The sequence below is a fragment of the Hyposmocoma kahamanoa genome, unplaced genomic scaffold, assembly GCF_003589595.1.
Source record: "Hyposmocoma kahamanoa isolate Upper Pololo Valley unplaced genomic scaffold, ASM358959v1 180, whole genome shotgun sequence".
NCBI lineage: Eukaryota > Metazoa > Arthropoda > Insecta > Lepidoptera > Cosmopterigidae > Hyposmocoma > Hyposmocoma kahamanoa.
This window is the reverse complement of record NW_020653711.1, coordinates 951,100-971,961: the sequence shown is the minus strand read 5'-3', so window position 1 is coordinate 971,961 and position 20,862 is coordinate 951,100. Positions and strand designations below refer to the sequence as shown.

Here is a 20,862-nt window from a genome sequence, read left to right as displayed (position 1 = left end):
GAGCCTTAGGACTCCTGTAGGGCTGCAAGAGACGAAGAAATATTTTAAAATATGCACCATAAATAAAAACGACATCAATAAACCTAACCTTGTTATATCGAGTTCTTAGGTTTTCGCGATTGTTACACATAGGAAATGAAACTATTTTTCCGGATTTAAATCGCGTATATTTGTTTTTACAGGTCCCATGGTCACAGTCAACTGTGACCATGGGACCTGTAAAGGGCCCGAAAAGTCGGTTTGTTTGAAAAAACAAATATACGCGATTTAAATCCGGAAAAATAGTTTCATTTCCTAACCTTGTTATGTTATTAGTATATATGTAGGTCCATCAGACGCTGATGACGTTTTAAAAAAATAAATCAAGCGGGATATTGAATTTCACCATTATCTATTGCACCCTTTTAATGTATCTCATGTATCCTGTATAGCACTTAGTACAAATAGTGGATACATGAGCGAGGGCACCGACAGTACCAGGCAAACAAACCAATTGCCTGGTATCAGATCAGAAAAAACTGTGCATATGTATGGTGAAATTACAGGCACATGGGACTTGTCTACCTATGTCTCTGAGTGACGGGCGCAGTGGCCAGTGCCTCTCAGATCTTTGTGATTTAAAGCTCTGAGTTACTGCAACTGCTATGGACAGGCGTGTCACGTACCAACAGCAAGGCGCACGTATTGTTCGTCCCGTCACTTGGTATAAAAAATAAATATAAAAAGAGAACCAGAGCAACCTTGATACCCAGTCAGGTAACAATTTAGAAAAGTTCATTCCCAAATTAATTACCGGGAATCGAATCCGGGACCAAAGACAACGGAATTCACTCCGGGGCAGGACCCGGAACATCTAGACCAAAATTATTTAAGAAAAATTAATTTCCGAAATTGGTCCTATTTTGACTCGAACCCCGAACCTACTCATCCAGTGCCCACAGTGCAAACCTTTGAGCCGCCCAAAATAAATTTACATAATAACGTATATTCCAATTTTGCTGTTGCTGACAAACATTTGTCAATTAGTCATGAGTTCCTGATCGTAGACTTAAAAAAACGCTAAGAAAGCAGCCCATAAAGATCCTAAAGCAATTAACAACAAATCTTATGCCTAGTACCCAGAAACACTGTGACTAGCAAATAATAAAAATGACACAAATAGACGCCATATATGAAATAAAATCACAGTACAAAAAACACATCAACCACGGTCTCAATACATTTCAAAACAAAATTATATTCTTAATAATTTATACAATAAAATATTGACTTATACCAGTTCTAAAGATGACGTAATATTATTGAATATACAGGGTTATTCGTAAAATAGTAACAACCTCTCAATCTATATTATTAACATCATAAAAAACGACTTTTGTTACATGACTTTAATAATTCATCAGATTTTACTTTCGTAAAAATATTTAAACAGATCGCTCTAAACGGATAACTCTGTGCTGTACGATGCAAAATGCATTTAACTTACCATCTTTACCTTTCCATACAGATCAAAAATGTATTAGATAGTACAACAAAAACTTAAGTTTGATAAATTTATTATGTTTTGTAAAACGCATAGTGAAGTTGTTGTTTATGACGTTAGAAATAATCCTGTACAGTCAATGTTAATTTTGCTCAATGTTGCTTTTATATTGACCTTTATTACGTGGTAATAAGTCTTACAAACAAGCACACGTCTGTTGTTCTGAAAAAAATCTGCATTTAAAATCTATATGATGAAGAATGAAATATAAATAAAAATCATGTTTCGAGAAGTGTAAAATTGTTTAAAAAAGACAACTCGTGTGACTTTTCTTATTACCTTCCTACATCTTTACTTTATTACATTATTCTATTGTCTATTTATGAATAGAATATTTTGTCAATTACTAGTAGTGATGGCATCGATTCGGTAAATGTCGATTATCATATTCTTTTGTAAATTTTAATATACTACCAAATTGCTCTATTGAAAGTTGTCTAGTACGACGCAACTAAATTATAAGACAAACAAGATATACAATTGTTCTCATTACATTCATACTATCTACGTAACCCTGATCAGGCATGACCTTGTTTAGTTGCCAGAAAAGGCCTAGAGTTCTGTAAATCCTTAATCCATCTTGCACTTAAAAATAAATAAAAACAAATTCACATCATGATGTCATATATCAAGTTGGAAACGAAACTAATTTTCGGACTTAAATCAAGTATATTAGTAATATTAAGTTTATTGAATATCACGATGGTTAACTACAATGATATTCAATTATTTTTTGTGAAATTACGCCACTAGTTTATTATAATTATTAATGCAAAGATCGACGCTTAGAAAAATGCCTTAGATCCAGCTGGATACGAAACCGCACCTTCAGTATACCGTGTCTGACGTTCTCCTAACTGAGCTATGGAACAAACCAGCAACCGTACGAATTTTTCAATGTGCTTGTTGCAGATCTTAACGACTTTTTGCCCTAGCGCCATCTGTGAGAAATCTATGAAAATTGTTTCTTCACTCATCGTCATCTTTACATGCGGGCATCTTTACAGCTGCCAGCGACCGGTCACGGATGTCGCTTTAATAAATGTATTTTTGTTTTTTTAACAAACGAAACGTCGGTTTGTTTGAAAAAACAAATATACGCGATTTAAATCCGGAAACAACAATCGCGAAAACCTAAGAACTCGATAAACCAATATTTTTTTTATTATACTCAGTGACGGGACCAAGAAGTCGTGCACCTGGTGGTAAGCGTCACGCCTGTCCATAATATTAGTTGCAGTGCCGCTGAAAGGGCACTGCCACTACACCCGTCACCGAGACAGAAGTTGAAAAGTCTCTGTGCCTGTAATTTCATCAACACCCTTACCCTGCAAATCCGGAACGCAGTAATGCTCACATTACTGCTTGGCGGCAGAAATAGGTAAGGTGTCAGTACTACCCTGGACGAACTCTATCACAAAGAGCTCTACTGCTACGAAATGAATCGACTGGAATGTTTCGAGCTCTATAGGTCCTGTGGTCATAGATATAACTGGCTGAAGACTTTAGTATCTCAGTCAACTGGGACCATAACCAAAAACGTTGATTTGTTAGAACCGAAAAAAACGTTTTATTACCAAGGTACTAGCAGTCACAAAAATTTGAGAAGTCATATATCCGGTTTTTTTTAATTTAGACGTCGTACTAGAATAAAATACTTACTTATTTCAATGTTAATGATTAAAAACTTTTGTTATTTCATCTATTACCTATCCTAGTGTAGTCTAATTTCGTCATAGTTTAAAAAGTAGTCGAAAACATGTGATACTTATTGTCGAGTGCTAATACGTTCTTTTTTTTGTGAAATAAATATGTATAAAAAATCATCTTTATAACACCAATAGGTTGAGGTAACTTAAAACTAAATGGATAAAGCTTTATAAAAACTATACAACAAGAATGTTGAAATCATATCTGTCAATAAAATTATATAATTTTTCAAGGTTTAGGCCGTTGTGTAAAACAATAAACAAATTAAGAATCATGTACAGTCGGTGCCCTATACCTGACAGTTTGGTTTCGAGAGCCTTGTTCCGCATACAACAAAAAGTGTTGGAATTCCAGCATTTTCGTTGAAATTTCTGTTTATGAAATTAAAAGCTTAAAAAGTTTCTTCAAACGTCATTCACTAATAATGCTATAAGGACGTCATACCAAAACGAATTTTACAGCTCAGATCAGAGGTTATGTTAGTTAAACACCTTTCTTGACACTTAGATCAGTGTGAAGAAAGAACCAAATAGAGGGTTAGGGGGTCAGGTATCTTAGAGCATCAACTGTACACCAATAATTGCCTGCAAGTGTACATATGTTATTCTCATTGAACCTCTTTTACCGAAGCCTTGTTTCAGATAAGTGCAGTCTGCGAGAGCGACCTTATGTGTATCTGACATGGATTAGTTTTTTATAATGTAATTTAAAAGTTTCTATAAATAATCAAATGTGCATTGAGAGGATTAAACCAGAGTTTAAGGGTACCTTCAAATTAGGCGCTTGTAGAGCACTGCAGTACTACGTAATAATGATCAAGGTATATGAGTTTGGATGTGTAAACTTCCACACATATTAAATAATTTACCAAAAATCCTTGTAGATGAAATGATTGATAAAAAATCCCTGCAAATCAAAAAAGATTTTATATTGATGTATAAACGCAACTCACAAAGGTTATATAATCTTTAATTTGGTTAAAATGTTGAGTGTGTGCGTTATTATCATTATTAGTTTTTTTTATTCTGCCTTACATGAATGATGTAATTAATGGTTTTCATTTGAAATAAACTGTTTTAAATTATTATTATGTTTTTAGTGGCGTGACTGTGGTGCAGCAGTCGCGTGGCTGTAGCACTTCAGTCACATTATTAGGCCCGGCGCCCACTGACGGGACGGGACGGCAAGAAATTTTTAGGTGACGAATAGTAATACCTTAAGATTATAACATTATCGTTGCAATTTCAATGATAGTTATTGTACCTGTAAAATACAGCTGCGGTATGCTTAGGGATGCCGAGCCAGCAGCCTCCGGAATTACTAAGCCAGACTTTGGGGCGCCGAATGCGTGCTTACGGGTATGAAAGGTGAGGGGAGGCAGACTTGAAGAGAGGTCAGGCGCGAGCGCGATGTTACGACAGAATGCTGCGACATGCCTTAGGATACTTCAGCATGCTTAAGGACACCGCAGCAAAATTTCCGTATGCGTTTGCATGTAGGAATGCCGACGGATCCCCTAGCGAGCCGTCCCTTCAGTGGGCGTCGAGCTTTAGTTCACTAAAATTGTAACTACAAAAGTGGTGCGCGCATGTCGCGACAGTGGCGCTGCAATTGCGCTTCTAAATAATCTAATAAATAATATCTAAATAAAAGCGTCTAATTTGAATGTTTGTGTACCGTGTGAACATCATCAACATATTGTTCTGACTTACTGTACCCAAAACAAAATCTTGACACTAACATCATTAACACGTGTATATTCAGTGGCAACTGCCTCAATTTTACGTTACCCAATTTATTGGGTAATAAAACAATGAATTTCGGTACAATACTGTAGTAAGAGTAACCGATCCAAGATATGTTTCCACGTTAATTTGGTCCAAATGTTGCCATTATAAGTCTGCGCTAAATTCAAACGTCTATTAATGGCACTGACGCTATCGAGTATAATGACAAAATGAGAAACAAAAATAAGCGAAAGTCAATCAAAGACATAACCAGCAATATCGTCATTCTACAGATTAAGGGACCCTTCATATTTGACGCTCGTAGAAGTGCTATAGTGGCGCCACTATTCTGCCGTGTTTACAATATTAACAGTATGTCTGAAATACATATTAACGCTGGAAAGGTAAATCGACTAACGTGCATTTGGAATATATTACAGGAAAAAGATTTAGTGTTTTTTTAAGAAAAAAAAATATAACTCGTAATTTTATTACTTATTTGGAAATGCTGAAACTTCCTTGTTTTCCATATTACAAATAAAATTAGTTACGGTGATTCTTTTTCTCTTAAAAAATTACTTTAAATTCCTCTCCTGTAATATTTTCCAAATGCACGTTTTATCTTTTCAGCGTCGATATACGCTTACTATTCTTATCTTAAGAACGGCAGTATTAATTTTCCTACAATAATTAGAAGCGCAGCTGCCACGCCGCAGACGCGCCACGACAGCATTTCTACAAGCATAGATGCTTATAAAAGCGTCCATACATATGAAGACACCCGATTTTTTTTTAATTTTTATGGAAAGGCCTTGGAATTCAAGTCCCCAAACTGGACCAGCAGTATGGAGTATTAACCCCTTTAAAAAATGCAATGGTCAATTCATGAGCTGACGAAGATGATTTGCACCTTAAAAAGCCATTCCGTAATGTCTTGAAATTTAAAAAATTAACTTCGAATTCTTTTCCCAGCTTATATACATAACAAATGACGTGTCAAATAGGTTAAAGTTCATTTATACACAGCCTTTCAATGTATCAGTCACGCACTACCTTATTAAGAACTTGGTATTTCATTCTGGTGAGTTAGAAAATTCGGCTTATGTTCTATACAAAAGAGACGATTTTTGCATTTATGTTAACTATGTTTCGCCTGCACATTTCGGTTGTATATATAAATAAATATGATTGGAATGTGTGTAGCAGTCTGTTTTATTTATAAATGTGTTTTTATATTGCATATATGCTACAACCGACATAATACTGTATATTATTAGCCAGCAATAAAAAAAAAACAAGATGGACTTCTTGTTTTATTTCATAGTTATAATTCTATCTCATTTCGTTTGTTCATCAACTCATCAACAGATGAATTTAAAAATCTCATCCAATGTAGGAACTCATAAGATGTTTTATATTTTAAAAGCTATCTCAAGTAATGTCGATTTCAATAAAACACCAGAATCAATACTAAGTATAACAGTAAATGATCTTTGCCAGATATATACGATTAAGTCAGGTAGATATTGCGACAAATATGACATTAATATCTTACAAGGAGTGGTTTAAGATTAGGAAATTGACATAGATGACGTGAAATAATTTCCGCCAAAGATTTTGTATCTTATGTAGGATTAGAATAGAGAACAAATGAAAATAGCAATTGTTCATTTTACATAATATATACTACTTAAAATGTTGCTTCCTCTTTCTTTTCTGTTTCTTACATATTTTAACGTAATATGAAGGAAAGAGAAAACAACAGCGTCCGTGTGCCCCACCGTTGTGTACAATTTGAGCCCTAAAATGTAATATGATAGACAACGTTTTCTTGTAATCTAATACATTTCAAATTCGATTAAAACATTTTGTATCAGCAAGTAAAAAGAGCGAGATATAGCTTAAAATATACTTCGAGTTCTTTGAAGATATTATTTGATAAATAATATGGGGCAATCTATTAGAAAACAGATTTCATAAATATAGTAAGATAAGAAAAAGGAAAATGTGTGACGGCCTGGCTCCGATTTAAAATTCTTATCACATTAAACAGCACTCAGTATTAATAAGAATACTTACAGATTTCATAAGGCACTGGGCAAAATATACTTAATTTTTATTAGAACTATGACTAATAAATATAATTGATATAAAAGACTATAGTGGGCAACACAAAAATATTTTCTCACAATGAAATTAATAAATTTAACATTTATATAGAAACAAAATATATGAAATGAATGATGTCAAATTGGAAAAAAAACAGGTGTTCCATACATTTTAACCAAGTAAAGCATAAAATATTTTAAATGAAGCTGCCGATTTTTTTTAGTACCTATCATTGTGACTACGTCGAAAACTCCAACAGCATCGGAATTGCAAAATATTTTAATGAAGTGTCTGTGGAACAGAGCTAAAAGGGAAGTGATTTTTCTTAGTCTAGACAAAACTTTGGCAGAGTTAGGCGCTGTCTTATCTTCCCCAAGATTCAGGGAACCGATATTGTTGTATAGTTTAATCCATGTCAGAACTAAGCGCGAATTGTAGATAGGTATTAAGAAGCCTGTCTTTATGAGGTAACATTTTCTAGATTAGAATAAATCCTCCTTAAAGTAAATAAAAAAACCGCAAAATAGCATTTGGAAAAGTATTTGCTAGTGCCCACTATCCGTTTGCAATGGTGATGCAGTTGCCATGACAGCACGCCTCCTGCAAGAGCAGTCGGAAATCGTGAGGTGGTCGACAGGATTCCAGCTGTCATTTTACACTACACTACAAAAGCACGTTTTATGAAGTCTGTAAGTACCCATTGGAATGTCTAACCGTTTTTAACAATAAGCAACAAACGTTAAGCCTAACAATGATCTAAGCTACGTCAATTGTGATCTAAATTTCTTAACCAAAGTCCAAATAGAAATTTCAATACTTGAATCAGGCAAGCGAGCATTTCGCTGTCATTCAAATTGTTGTTCTCATCCCAATACATCAATTTCCTACTACCATATACGATTTTCATGAATGACTTTATAATTCTACGCAAAAACGATGTTTCATTATTCCCTTCCTCTCTACATATTCGACAGCCACAATTTCTACTTACATCTACTAAATTGGAAGTACGTGCTACCTTTAAAGTAGTGTTTACTACTATATTGGTAGGAATTTCTACCAAAGTGGAAGATTCTGAATTAAGATTGATAGACTCATTCGATAAGCTAGAAGAATTCGATACTATTAGTTCGGGAATTAATGAAGATTTTTCTACCAAATCTGCAGTTTTTTCTACCAAATTGGAAGTATTTGTGGTTTTATATTTGGCCACTCTGTTTTCTATTTTCAAATTGGACTCCGAAGCAGTCGTTATAACACTCGTATTGACGTCAGAGCTTAAAATGGAAAAACTCCTCTTTAACTTTAGAATTCTTGGTGAAATGCTACCGCTGTCCATTTCAATGCCTTTATTGCTATCTTTTAGCAGAGTCAATCCTAATCGGAGCTCTGGTTTATTACCGGCAGACCTTCGACGTTTCATTTCAATCTTTTTCATAGACAAATCTTGCAAACTGGTATAATATACATTCCGTTTCAAAATCTCCTTCCTCAAATTCATTTGATACGATACATTGCTTTGTATACCGTGTTTTCTTTGACGAATGTTATTTTGTTTAAAGTTATGTTCAATTTTCGTTTCAAAGGATATGTCTTTGTACGTTGGTACCTTAGGTTCGTGACTATCATCACACAAACTCTCACTAGAAGCCTCTTTAAAATCCTGCAAAGTATTTCTAAACGAAAACATCCTTTGCAACTTCTTTATACGAGGAGATATGCTACCGCTTTCTATATTTAAGTCCTTGTAACTGGTCCTCAAAACTGACAATCCTAGACTCTTATTAAAACTGTAATCAAAATCGGAAGATGCGCGCCCGCTTTTCGATACGCTCTGAGAAGCGGGGATATCTTCAAAACTCCTACATTTCTCCAACATTCGATCTTTATCTGAGTCTACAGACCACGAGGAAGCAACACTGCTACCGGACCAATCAGAACCTACAGTTTGCAAGTATTTAAAAATCTCAATACCGCCATCTAGCGATATAGATCGTTGCAAAGGAATATCATTTTGAAACTGCTCGTAATCAAACTCTTCCTCGTACTCGTTACCTAGCCATGTATTTACCTCTTGGTTATTGAGGTTCAAATTAATAAGTTCCTGCCTTAGGTCTAGTTTTGATTTCTTGGGGTTTTTATAGTCAGAGTAGCGACGATGTTTACTGGTGGTTGTGTTATTAGTATTGGTGGGAACTGAGTGTCTACGCGGTAGCGGAGGGGGCGCCACTGGTCGCGGCCATCTTGTTGGCGAGCGTTGAAAACGAGCGCCTCGGGAAGCTGCCCACGGTGATATCAGACTCAACAAAGAGCTTGCGAAAACTGTGAATTAAACAACATAATACGTTCATTAAACATTTAACATCATGTTATAAATAAAATTTTATGCTGAAAAGTTACTTGAATCCTAACCAATTTAAATAACTTTTTATTTTTAACAGACATCAAAAATCAATACTAGCGCTCACATTTTAGGACCTTAACAAACTATAATTTGTCACCCATCAAGCCGTTTTAATAGAACGCGAAACAGCTTGTCAGCTTGCCAATCAGTAAATTATGAAAAATGAATTTTATTCTATTATCATTTAGGCGTATTTAAAACGTTAATAAAGTATACTGATTCGCAAGCGGAGAACATGTTCACGTACCGAATATCCCGCTCAGTACCACGGTCCGAAAGAGATCCGCGCCGGCGGCGAGCAGCGCCCGCGCGACGTCAGCGCCAGGCGGAACCTGACCCCCCCGTAACACAACACACAATCAGGGATGGTTCAAATAAAAAATAAACGAGATTTTTCTAGAGTCGAAAACTGCATGACGTTTTCTTTTCTTTAATTACAATAAAAAAATATTTATTTCGTACAAAAACAACAACTAACGTTAGTTACAATAAAAACAGGTAGAAGATATAATTATAGTTGAAATTTAAGCTTCTAAATCCTAGACTAGGTAAAAGATCTACCTTAAGAGTTGAAATACACGACGATGTTTACAATTCCTACGGCAGATTTTAAATAGTTATGTAGTAGTTGCCGATAGTTTTATCGACAGATTGGGAAAGAAGATAAAGTTTTGCCAAAAATGACTGAACGACGACCATTCTAATGATTACCAATTGCGTTATTGCCTTCTTTATGCTTCGTTTGACAGTTGACCTACTAGTCTAAATCTACTTTTAAGCTGTAATATAAAGAAATTTGTCCAAAAAGATGCCTAAAGTACAGGTATACATTTACTTGGTTTAGGCATCGCAATTACACATTAGGTCCTAATAATAAAAAGCTTTACTATGAAGAATGTATAAATTAGATTCCCTTCTTAATGCTTATTTGAATACTATAATAGCTTTATTTTAGAGTTGCAACGAATATTCGGTTATTATTCGGTATTCGGCTTATTTGGCCTATTCTTTGCTATTCGGCCGAATACCTAAAAACAGGAGGAAAAAATAAGAAAATACAGTAAATTATCACAAATAGTAACTTCTATGAGATCAAAAAAAAGGTAACAAATCAAATGAACACTACAATAATAATAAATATGTTTATTTCTCACAGTACCTACTTATTATGTAATTTTGTCATGAAATCATGATGAAATAAACGCTAACAAAATCAACCTAGTACACCTAACCTAATCAACCTAGTAGTAGTAGTATTTGCAAATGCAAATAAAATTATGTTTTTGAAAGTTAATCAAACTGAAGTGAAATAAACAATTAGCTTCTTCGTTAAGATGTCGTAAATTTGAATTATAAACTTGGAAATAAAATTTCCTTTTTTGTTTCTCTTTACAAAATCATTACATTACATTATATTTACATTATATATATATAACCAGTAATGATTGTTTTATTTATATATACGAGGGGAGGTCCAAAAGTCCGCGGAATGGAGGGGGTGGGAGCCCGCTAATTACGCTTGCTTGATGTTGTACTAATCAGATACTTATTAGGGGTATATATATCAAGCTTCACCCTTTTAACTTCATTAGTTTACGAGATATCGCCCTACAAACAAGTAAATCCGGAAGAAAACTGCAAATATGGAGCAAATCGAGTTTCGTGCTGTCATGAAATTCCTTACCAAGCAAGGAAAGCCTCCTCAAACCATTATGAATGAGATGGAAACTGTTTATGGGGATCAGTGCCCTGGTAAAACAATGATTTACAAGTGGCACGGTCTTTTCAAACATGGCAGAGAATCAATTGAAGACGATCCTCGCCCAGGACGGCCAGTTGAGGCCACCACATCAGACAATGTTGAAAAAATCGAAAAATTTATATTGGAAGATGCCCGTCTGAAGAAGAAACAGCTGTCTGCATTAGTAGGAGTATCAGATACTACCATTTTGAGGATCCTACACGATCATCTTGGCATGACAAAAGTCAGTGCAAGATGGGTGCCGAGAATGCTCACGCCGCCTCAAAAGCAACAAAGAATCGATGCATCAAAGCACTTCTTGGAGCTGTGTGGCGCAGAACCTACCCCAATTTTGGAGCAAATTGTTACTGGAGATGAAACTTGGGTTCATCACTTTGAGCCCGAGTCCAAACAGGAGTCAATGCAATGGCATAAAAAGGGTACACCACCCCCTAAGAAGTTTAAGGTGTCGGATCGGCTGGAAAAATCATGGATACGGTTTTTTGGGATTGTGAAGGAATTTTATTGGTTGACTACAAAGAAAAGGGGGTCAATATAACGGGAGAATATTACGCAAGAACATTAGAGAGACTGAAGGAAGCTGTCAAAGAAAAAAGGCGGGGAAAATGGACAAAGGGTGTGTTGCTTTTGCAAGACAACGCACCGGTTCACAAGAGCAATGTTGCGATGGCTGCTCTACACAAGTGTGGCTTTCAATCGCTGACCCACCCACCTTACAGCCCGGACCTAGCCCCCAGCGATTATTATTTGTTCCCAAATTTGAAAAAAGAATTACGTGGGAAAAAAATTCGCGACGATGAAGAGGTTAAGGCAGCAATTTTAGCTCATTTTGAGAGCAAAGAGGAAAAAATATTTTTTCGATGGCATAGAAAAGCTAATTTCGAGATCTAAAAAATGGATTGAGCTCAAGGGTAATTATGTCGAAAAGGAAAAATAGCCTTATTGTTTTATATTATTTACAACCCCTCCATTCCGCGGACTTTTGGACCTCCCCTCGTATGTCTTTGCTATAACGCGGTTTGCGCGCCAATTTTCTTAAGATTATTAACCACGCCGAATAGTTTGGCCGAATATTCGGCTATTAGGCCTCGCTCCGAGCCGAATATTCGGTATCCGGCCTGAAGGCGAAATACTATTCGTTGAAACACTACTTTATTTACATTTGTTTTACTTGTATTGTATTAGATTATGTTATATTGAAATAAATTTATGTTTGTCTTATCTTTAATATCGAGTTCCATTTTTATTCATATACATTTTAACAAGAATAGCCGGACTTTATTATCTGTGTTGAATTGAAATTAAAAACTTTAAAATATGTCTCCTCTTTGTATTTTTCATAAACATAGTCCTAAATACAGTGTATGTGTGTATGAACTTACAAAAATTGACAATTTAAATTAACTTGTACTCAGTAATTGGACGAATAATGGGTTGAGGATGAATGAAATGAAACAAGTTCCGCGATTTATTCCAAAAGCGTGACCAATATTCAGACGATAGTCGATAGAGAATATTTACCGATTGCAAACACTAGCTGCTCGCAAGCGGGCAACACTTTTGGGCAATGAACTGTCATTTTACTCCGTCTTCAAAAAACACCAGACTATAGTAGGAACGAAGGCGATTAGCGAAATTAAACTAATAAACTTTTATATGATACATACTCGCACGTACTGTAGCATACATTTTTGCTACATTAATACGTAAAGACAAAGCATAAAAATGTAATGCTTAAAAAAATATTATTCTATATAGAATTTTCTGAAACACATTTTTTTTAATAACACTATAACGTATTTAATTTAATTTCCTCCGTGGCGTTCAGCCACTGCTGCTGCTGGACTGCTGGACTGCCGACGCAGAGGTCTCGGGTTCGAATACCGGGCCGGGAGAAATGTTTGTATTTTCTACATTTATTTTTCTCGTGACTTTGGGTGTAATTTGTGGTGGTCTATGTGTGTCCATGGCACCCGCGATACAAGGCTTCCCTAGTGCGGGGCAATGAGTTGTGTGCATCATTATTATTATTATTTAAACTTCTTTTCGTTTTTTTTAACTTCTACGCAACTATGATTAACAACATTGTATGCCACACGGGCGGAACAATAATTACAAACGTTTGGGCCATTAAAGTCCATTTGTAAGTAATTAACGTAATTGCCTACTTACGCCCTTGTTACACAGTGTATTAAGGTTCACGTTGGTTTGTACGTTTCATAAGTTTCAGCAGTTTTCCACTCTAGGTTATTGAAATAATAAAAATGTAATATATACTTTTAAAAATACATATAATATAATATAAATTAAAGACTGCACTGCAAAAAATCCAAACTTTCTGAACTATAAAAAATGGTTTACCTTTCCTATTCTGACAAATCAGAAACACTACAATGGGAATTTTTGAAGAATTTTAAAAGCTCTGAAATTGATCCATTGGTTTTATTTAAACGTTCTCACTAATGTCTCTCCAAAAGATGTTATTAACCCATAAAATTTATATGGGATATTACACTGGCCATAAATGCACTGGACCATAGAGTATCAATGTCAGTTCGAAATTGATAAGTAATTCAGACTGTAATTCATCCGAAGGCCTTGATAAACAAAAAAAAAACAAAAATGATCGTACTTTTTAAAAATCGAGTGGTCTCGTTCCTCTGTACTTTTTAAGAGTCATTTCCGATTAAATTCCCTATCTATGAGTCTTACCAATATATGAAATGTGTATAATATAAAAATGAATGAATTAGTTGTAACATCACAAACCTAAAATAGCGAATCGGTTTGTGCATAATGAAAGATGAATGAAGTGCGGTGCGTTATTTATACGAATTATGACGTCATTAATATATATGAAAGATATTTAAAAATATTTTTAAAGATGTAAGATTTCAAATAAACTAAATTGGAGAAAAATTTTTATTAGAACTAGTCTAAATAAAATAGAGTCTAAAAATTTACGAATATTATGATTTTCTTTAAAAATCTATGGATACTATATTTTCGGATCGCGTACATTTGTTTCTTCAAATTTCGGGCCCTTTACAGGTCCCATAATCACTGACTGATATAGAACGTCATCGACCAGTTATGTCTAATATTAATTCAAACCACCCTATTTTTCACTATAGTTACAAAAGCTATTAATTAAATACCTTATTTTTAATTTTCCAAAGAACGTTCCAATTGCAGTGTACTGCAAACGTTTTACAAAATATTTTATTATATCTTAACAATATGAATTTTATTAAATTAATTTTTTTTATTAACTACATAACATAATGAAAATGCGCGATTGAGATCCGAAAAAATAGTTATATTTCATATGTGTAACAATCGCGAAAACCTAAGAAGTCGATCTATAGACACTATGCATCTATTTACATTATAAATGTTATTAAAAAAAGGTTTGTAAAACAATAATATATATGGAATAAATAGGAGTAGGAAGAAGGTACATATAGTCGATTTATGCATCATCAATCACATGGCGCTATTCTTTTTTGCTATATAAGAAAGAGATAAAAATAGCAATCACGCAATCGATTTCTAAGGCTGCTTCCAGATACTAAGGTTCAGATTTATAAAACGTATACTTTGACTTCGACTAAGCAAAGATGGCGAGCTAAGTAAATTTTTGGTATTTACAAAATGTACTTTGCCTAACCTAATCCGACTTTAAGCAAACTTTGTTTAGTAAATAACTTGCTTAGCTCGCCATCTTTGCTTAATCGAAGTTCAAAATCTTTTTTAAGCCGGGTATTCACAAGCGAGCTGTAATCGTTCCATGTTATGTTACCAAAAATAGTGTTTACATGGCTTGCGAGCTTGCCGCGAGCGGAACGCGTGAAGTTCTGAGTGATCCGACGATAACCAGGTACTCATTCTAGACTGTTTTAGGCGTACACACTAGAACCTCGCTACTGTATCTGTCATATTCCAGTTACAGCTCACTAATGGGTACCCGGTTTTATAAATCAGCTTTAATATTAATTTATAAAAAATCACAAGGGTGACACTTGTTTCTTTAGAAGCACGCAAATGTGTCTTGTGTTGGATACAAGCAACCGTCATCTAGAGGCGAACAGTCTATTTTCATACAAATTGCGGTTGACGCAACCGGCGGTAGTGTCCGACTACCGCATCCGGCGACTGCCGATTTCATAGCAATTGTATGAAAATATATATAATATTCGCTTGTAATTGCCGGTTGCTTGTATCCAACACAAGCCACATGTTTGCGCCGCGCCTTAGTCTAAAATGTTGGAAGAATGTAACAGATTATACTGCCGCAGAAATTTGAAGAGCAGTAAGTAAAATTCTCGATTTTTTTTTATTACATAGTCGAAAACCCCGCCACGAATTCTACAATAATACCAAAGACCGATGGTGTTATATGTGTGTAGTAAATTGAAAAGTCCAAATTGCAGTAAAATAGCTGTTATATTAGTTTTGTTTAAATAATATAATCTCTTATTAATGAATATTAAGTTATGATTTCAAAAGAAAATCATGTTCAAAATATATCGAATAGACGAATTATGCAAGTAATTTTTGAAAATTGTAAATCCAATCGCGCTAAAGGAGACGATGTGATCCTACATAATCTGAAAGCAGCCGTAATAAATCAACTCTTAGCGAACAAGCGGTATCCCATGCAAATCCGTGCGGCGTGCCTAGTGTTACGATGGGTCCGTATTTGCGGGATCTCTTTCGGCCCTGGTCGCAATTTTACAATTTTTTGTTCCAATAAACAACCTAAAAATTTCAAATTGGAAAAAAACGCGCCAATCACTTAGTTCTCTACTGATATATTGTCCCTCTACGATCAGTTTACTATGTTGATAGTCGTAAGCGACCGCTGAAAAGTATTGATAATTTAGAACGACAAATTTTCCAGCGGTATTAAAATGAAAATTTTCAATTTAACAATTTTACACGTTTATCGCTAGCGACTATCGACATTGTTAACACGTGGTAGAGGTATTTTCCTTCCATGATCTGTTGGACACGCGACAGAAACTCTAGCGACAAATCGTTACCCAATTGTTAGCGGGGCGCAGGAGAGGGAACATTCACGAACAATCAATGAACGTTCCATACACAGCTGGCCTTACCTTTTTCTTGTTTTGGCAATGGCTATATACGCCTTCTGTGTTCGATTTCAGAAACCAAAATTATTCTAGTGTGTTCCCTGCTCGCGCCCTGCTTATCATGGCAGAGACAGTGACTGGCGCGCAAAAATTTATTAACAAAAAAAGGTCAATCGAATATTCGAGAAATACTTAAATTTAATTTTCATGCGTATACTACTTAAAGGTAGACAAGAATTTCAAATGAAACCTTTGAAGTATTATAACAAGTTTTATATGAAATTGGAGTCGACCTTCACCCAGATGACGTAAAAAAAATTGAAAAAATGTACCAGAACCAAATATAAAAAGCTTGAAAATAAAATGACAACACCAATGAGTGAAAATAATACAGCACGATATTTAGAACCAAAACAATACAATACAATGTTTAGAACAAAAAAAAAAGAGTGAAAATAATGTTACACCATGAATGAAGAATATCAACATGATATACGATGAAGGTTTTTTATATCTACACCACCGATTTACCGAGTGTTATTGAAGACAATTTCTTTTTTCTTATTATCCAGTAATTCTATGTTCAATACGGTGTTTTAATGCAATTTATAAAACTTCATGGTACATACACCGCATTAAATCAATGTGCCTGTTCATGCAACGAATGACAAATCTTTCAGTTAAATGGAAAATAACAGGAGCAAACATAAAACAAAAAAGTACGTCATCGTGAACTTAAGAATTGACGCCAAAAGCAAGTTTTGTTAACATGCTCCTCCTTGTCATAACTAACGCATTTGCATTTTTGTGATTTTCGAGATATGGACACTAAAAGTTTTTTTCTTACATTTTGCTTAATAATAAAACTGAACCTAAATAAAATATAAAAAAGCCGCTAATACAGTATTGTAGATCTTAATTCATTGATTCCAGTGGCCGTAGCATGCCTGAATTGTGTGATAAACCTTCCCGTGACAATATTTAATTCAATTGATAAATCTAAGTTTGTTTATTTGGTAATGAACTATTGTTAAAGTTGCGTACATGGCTATTTTTGTCGTCTAACCATCGCCGAAAAATAACGAAGCTAAATTTGCTTATTTGGTAATGAACAATAATTATACATTTGGAAGAACAAGGAAAACGATATGAAATTGCTATAGTCGACGTTTAAACATCGCCGCGAAAACCGTGAAACAAAATACGTCTTTTCATTTCGTTTGTCGCGCAAAATTTTTACGTCGATAAAATTACTGTGCAAATGTTTTAAAATCAGCTGTGACTTTGCAGCCATGTTTGGCACTATGTTAATCTTTTGCAGTTATTATAATAGCTGAATAGCTTTGTCGAGGCGGCACACTACGGGGGTTGTAAGTTAATAAATCTATCTCGTCAAAAATGTCGATTACGTTAGTTACGATAAAGGTAGCATAATTGGTCGATCGGGATTCCCTCCAAGAATATTAATTAGTACCGATGACTATCAAGAAATAGTTTTGGCATCAACTTTTATAGGTCTTATCAAAGGCTACGTACAAGTAAGATTCGGACTCTCGCCATGTTGACAAAAACAAAGATTATTTCTATTAAAAATACAAATTCAAATTGATTCATTTTCTCCACAAGTAACGCGATTACCTCAGTTCAAATTCAAATTTTTCCCGTACTAACACGGTTAATTTTGCTTAGAACGAGCCATAGTGACACTGGCTTTATTTCAGAATTTATTTTTTTATAAACGAAATTAAAGCCATTTGAAAAATGTACTATATACGTCTATTTAGTACAGTTAATATAAAAAATATCATTTCTATATGTAAAGTACGTATTGAACACAGCGGTTTTCTTGTAAAATTTCTAGGCAATATTGTATTTTATTTCTAGCGTGAAAATTTTTAGAAATCGTGTTTTCACGCCGTATAACTATCAGTGTATATCAATTTTACTATATTTTTTTTTTCAAAGTGATTGATTCAATACTTCACTGCACAATGCGGAATCAAACAAAGCCGTTTGCGGTTGTAACGGGTACTTAACAACAACATTAGAGCCCAAAAGTAACTTGTAAGCCTTAAGGACATGCTATTCATGCATATACTCACAACTTCCTGATTCCACTGTTTCGCTTCCACGGTGCATCGTCGGGTTCTGCGGGGAGAGGTCCTTGGACTGGCGCCTCTTCTTCCTCATTTGTCACCGTGCTGCTGAGGGAAGGCGAAGTATCTGACCCGCTGTAATTTTGTATTCGATTCCTATTTTTTAATGCATCAATGAATTCTTATAAACTAATCGAAAATGTATGTTCATATTTCCGTATTTCGACTCACATCAGATAAAATTCAATTACGGGAAAATGATCCGTCTATTTTTACACAGCAAACAGCGTTTTTACACAGTAAAATGTAACGTCACAAAGTATTGCCATACTAAAGTGTGATTATTATATTTTTCAATGGATTTCGTTTCTATTTTTGCATTTGACCATCATTCTAAATCTTATTATTTATGTTAATGAAATGCATTAAATTTTCGATACCTGTCAATTATTGTCGATGGATACAGCGTAAGTAATATGCGCGAGAGAGACATAAAGCGCGGGATCTCTATGCGAGAATTGCAATGTTTCTCGCTTTATGTCGCTCTCGTCCACTGCGCACTGTCGTGCTAGCCCTACAGTACGCAGTATAATTCGAAATATTTACAAAATAAATTTTCCGTTGTACATGGGCCATATTAACTAAAGCAGCGTGAATGTTACCGTCAGAGACGAGGGGCATAGAGACGCCTAATACAAAAACACATAAACGGCTGGAGGAGTGCCTTTTTCGTTTCGAGAGCAATATACAAAGTAATGTTTTTATTTATTTTGTGGTTTTTCACAGACGCCTGTCCGTTTCGGCGAGCTTTTGCCCAATGTCTCACATACGTTGAACGTAGACTTGCACGAGTGGCCTTCGTCAGGCTCCGGCAGGCTCCATACCGGAGCCAGCCACAGATGTGCAGAGATTCGTTTCAACTTAGCACATTCTTCACAACAGAAAAAGCAGAAAGAAACGAGAGACGATTTTTGCGCGCAATTCTTCTCTCTCTCTCTCTCTCTCTCTCTATCTGCGTAAACTAACGTTTCACATCAAGCCATAAGAACGCACTTGATGGTAATGTACACGGAAGCGGCTTTTTTCCCCACTAACTCTTGTTTTCATCACACACAACCACGTTGCATTTCGTGAGAAACTAGAACGTATGCGTGATGTCAGCGGAACGTACACGCAAGGTCGACTGATGATCTACCAATCACGCGCTCGATACGATACTCCCCCCGTCTCTACTCGTACCCTCTTTTTTTTTCTGCGCATAGGTCATTCATTGTTCAAATGGTTGCCGGTAACTGTGACACGTGTAATGCAAGTCAATGACCTTTAGATCAAACTTGGTTACCGCCATTAAATAAAAAATAAGAATTTAGGATTTTTTTAAATTTATTTTTTTAGTGTTTAGGTTTAGTTTCCTGACTTCTGTAAATATGACGAGAATGCAAATCAACACATTGTGTACAGACGAATTAACTGCAGTATTCTTCCACGTTAGCGAGCTAGAGGTTTATTTAGCTCGTCGTACTCGCAGAAAATGCTTTGCAGTAGAACGTGGTCTTAGACGATTGATTTTCATCTGTTTATGATGTAGTGACTTTTTTACTCGTCAAGCTGTGGGTCAGGCTGCAACGCCTGCAGCTGCTCATCAGCTTTAGCGACCTTGACTTTTTGCTCGTTGCACTCGTGCAGATGCTTTGCAGTTGAACGTGGTCTTACACGTCTGACTTTCGTCTATTTATGACGGTCTGACTTTCGTCTGTTTATGACGGTCTGACTTTCGTCTGTTTATGATTTAGAGACTTTTTTACCCGTCAAGCTGTGGGTCAGGCTGCAACGCCTGCAGCTGCTCTTCAGCTTTAGCGAGCTTGACTTTCTGCTCGTTGCACTCGTGCAGAGTGCTTTGCAGTTGAACGTGGTCTTACACGTCTGACTTTCGTCTATTTATGACGGTGTAACTTCCGTCTGTTTATGATTTAGAGACTTTTTTACCCGTCAAGCTGTGGGTCAGGCTGCAACGCCTGCAACTGCTCTTCAGCTTTAGCGAGCTTGACTTTTTGCTCGTTGCACTCGTGCAGAATGCTTTGCTGTTGAACGTGGTCTTACACGTCTGACTTTCGTCTGTTTATGATGTAGTGACTTTTTTACTCGTCAAGCTGTGGGTCAGTCTACAACGCCTACAGCTGCTCGTCAGCTTTAGCGAGATTGACTTGTTGCTCGTTGCACTCGTGCAGAATGCTTTGCAGTTGAACGTGGTCTTACACATCTGACTTTCGTCTCTTCATGATGTAGTGACTTTTGTACTCGTCAAGCTGTGGGTCAGTCTGCGACGCCTACAGCTGCTCTTCAGCTTTAGTGAGCTTGACTTTTGCTTGTTGCACTCGTGCAGAATGCTTTGCAGTTGAACGTGGTCTTAGCCGA

The 20,862-nt window shown here is 35.6% G+C and overlaps 1 protein-coding gene across 3 annotated transcripts in view; it reads right to left on the bottom strand.

Moving 5' to 3' along the window:
• Positions 1 to 8,681: 8,681 nt before the first annotated feature.
• LOC113226032 (RILP-like protein homolog) overlaps positions 8,682 to 20,862 on the bottom strand; it is a 66,708-nt gene continuing 54,527 nt past the window's right edge. The window contains exons 7-9 of one of the 3 annotated variants that reach the window (XM_026458539.1): positions 18,454 to 18,582; positions 9,741 to 9,825; positions 8,682 to 9,411 (exon numbers count right to left, since the gene is read on the bottom strand). In XM_026458539.1, coding sequence (XP_026314324.1) covers positions 9,753 to 9,825; positions 18,454 to 18,582 — 202 coding nt within the window. In that variant the 3' untranslated portion in view covers positions 8,682 to 9,411; positions 9,741 to 9,752. The remainder of the gene's footprint in view (positions 9,412 to 9,740; positions 9,826 to 18,453; positions 18,583 to 20,862) is intronic. The other 2 variants (XM_026458538.1, XM_026458537.1) reach the window with 2 other exon arrangements.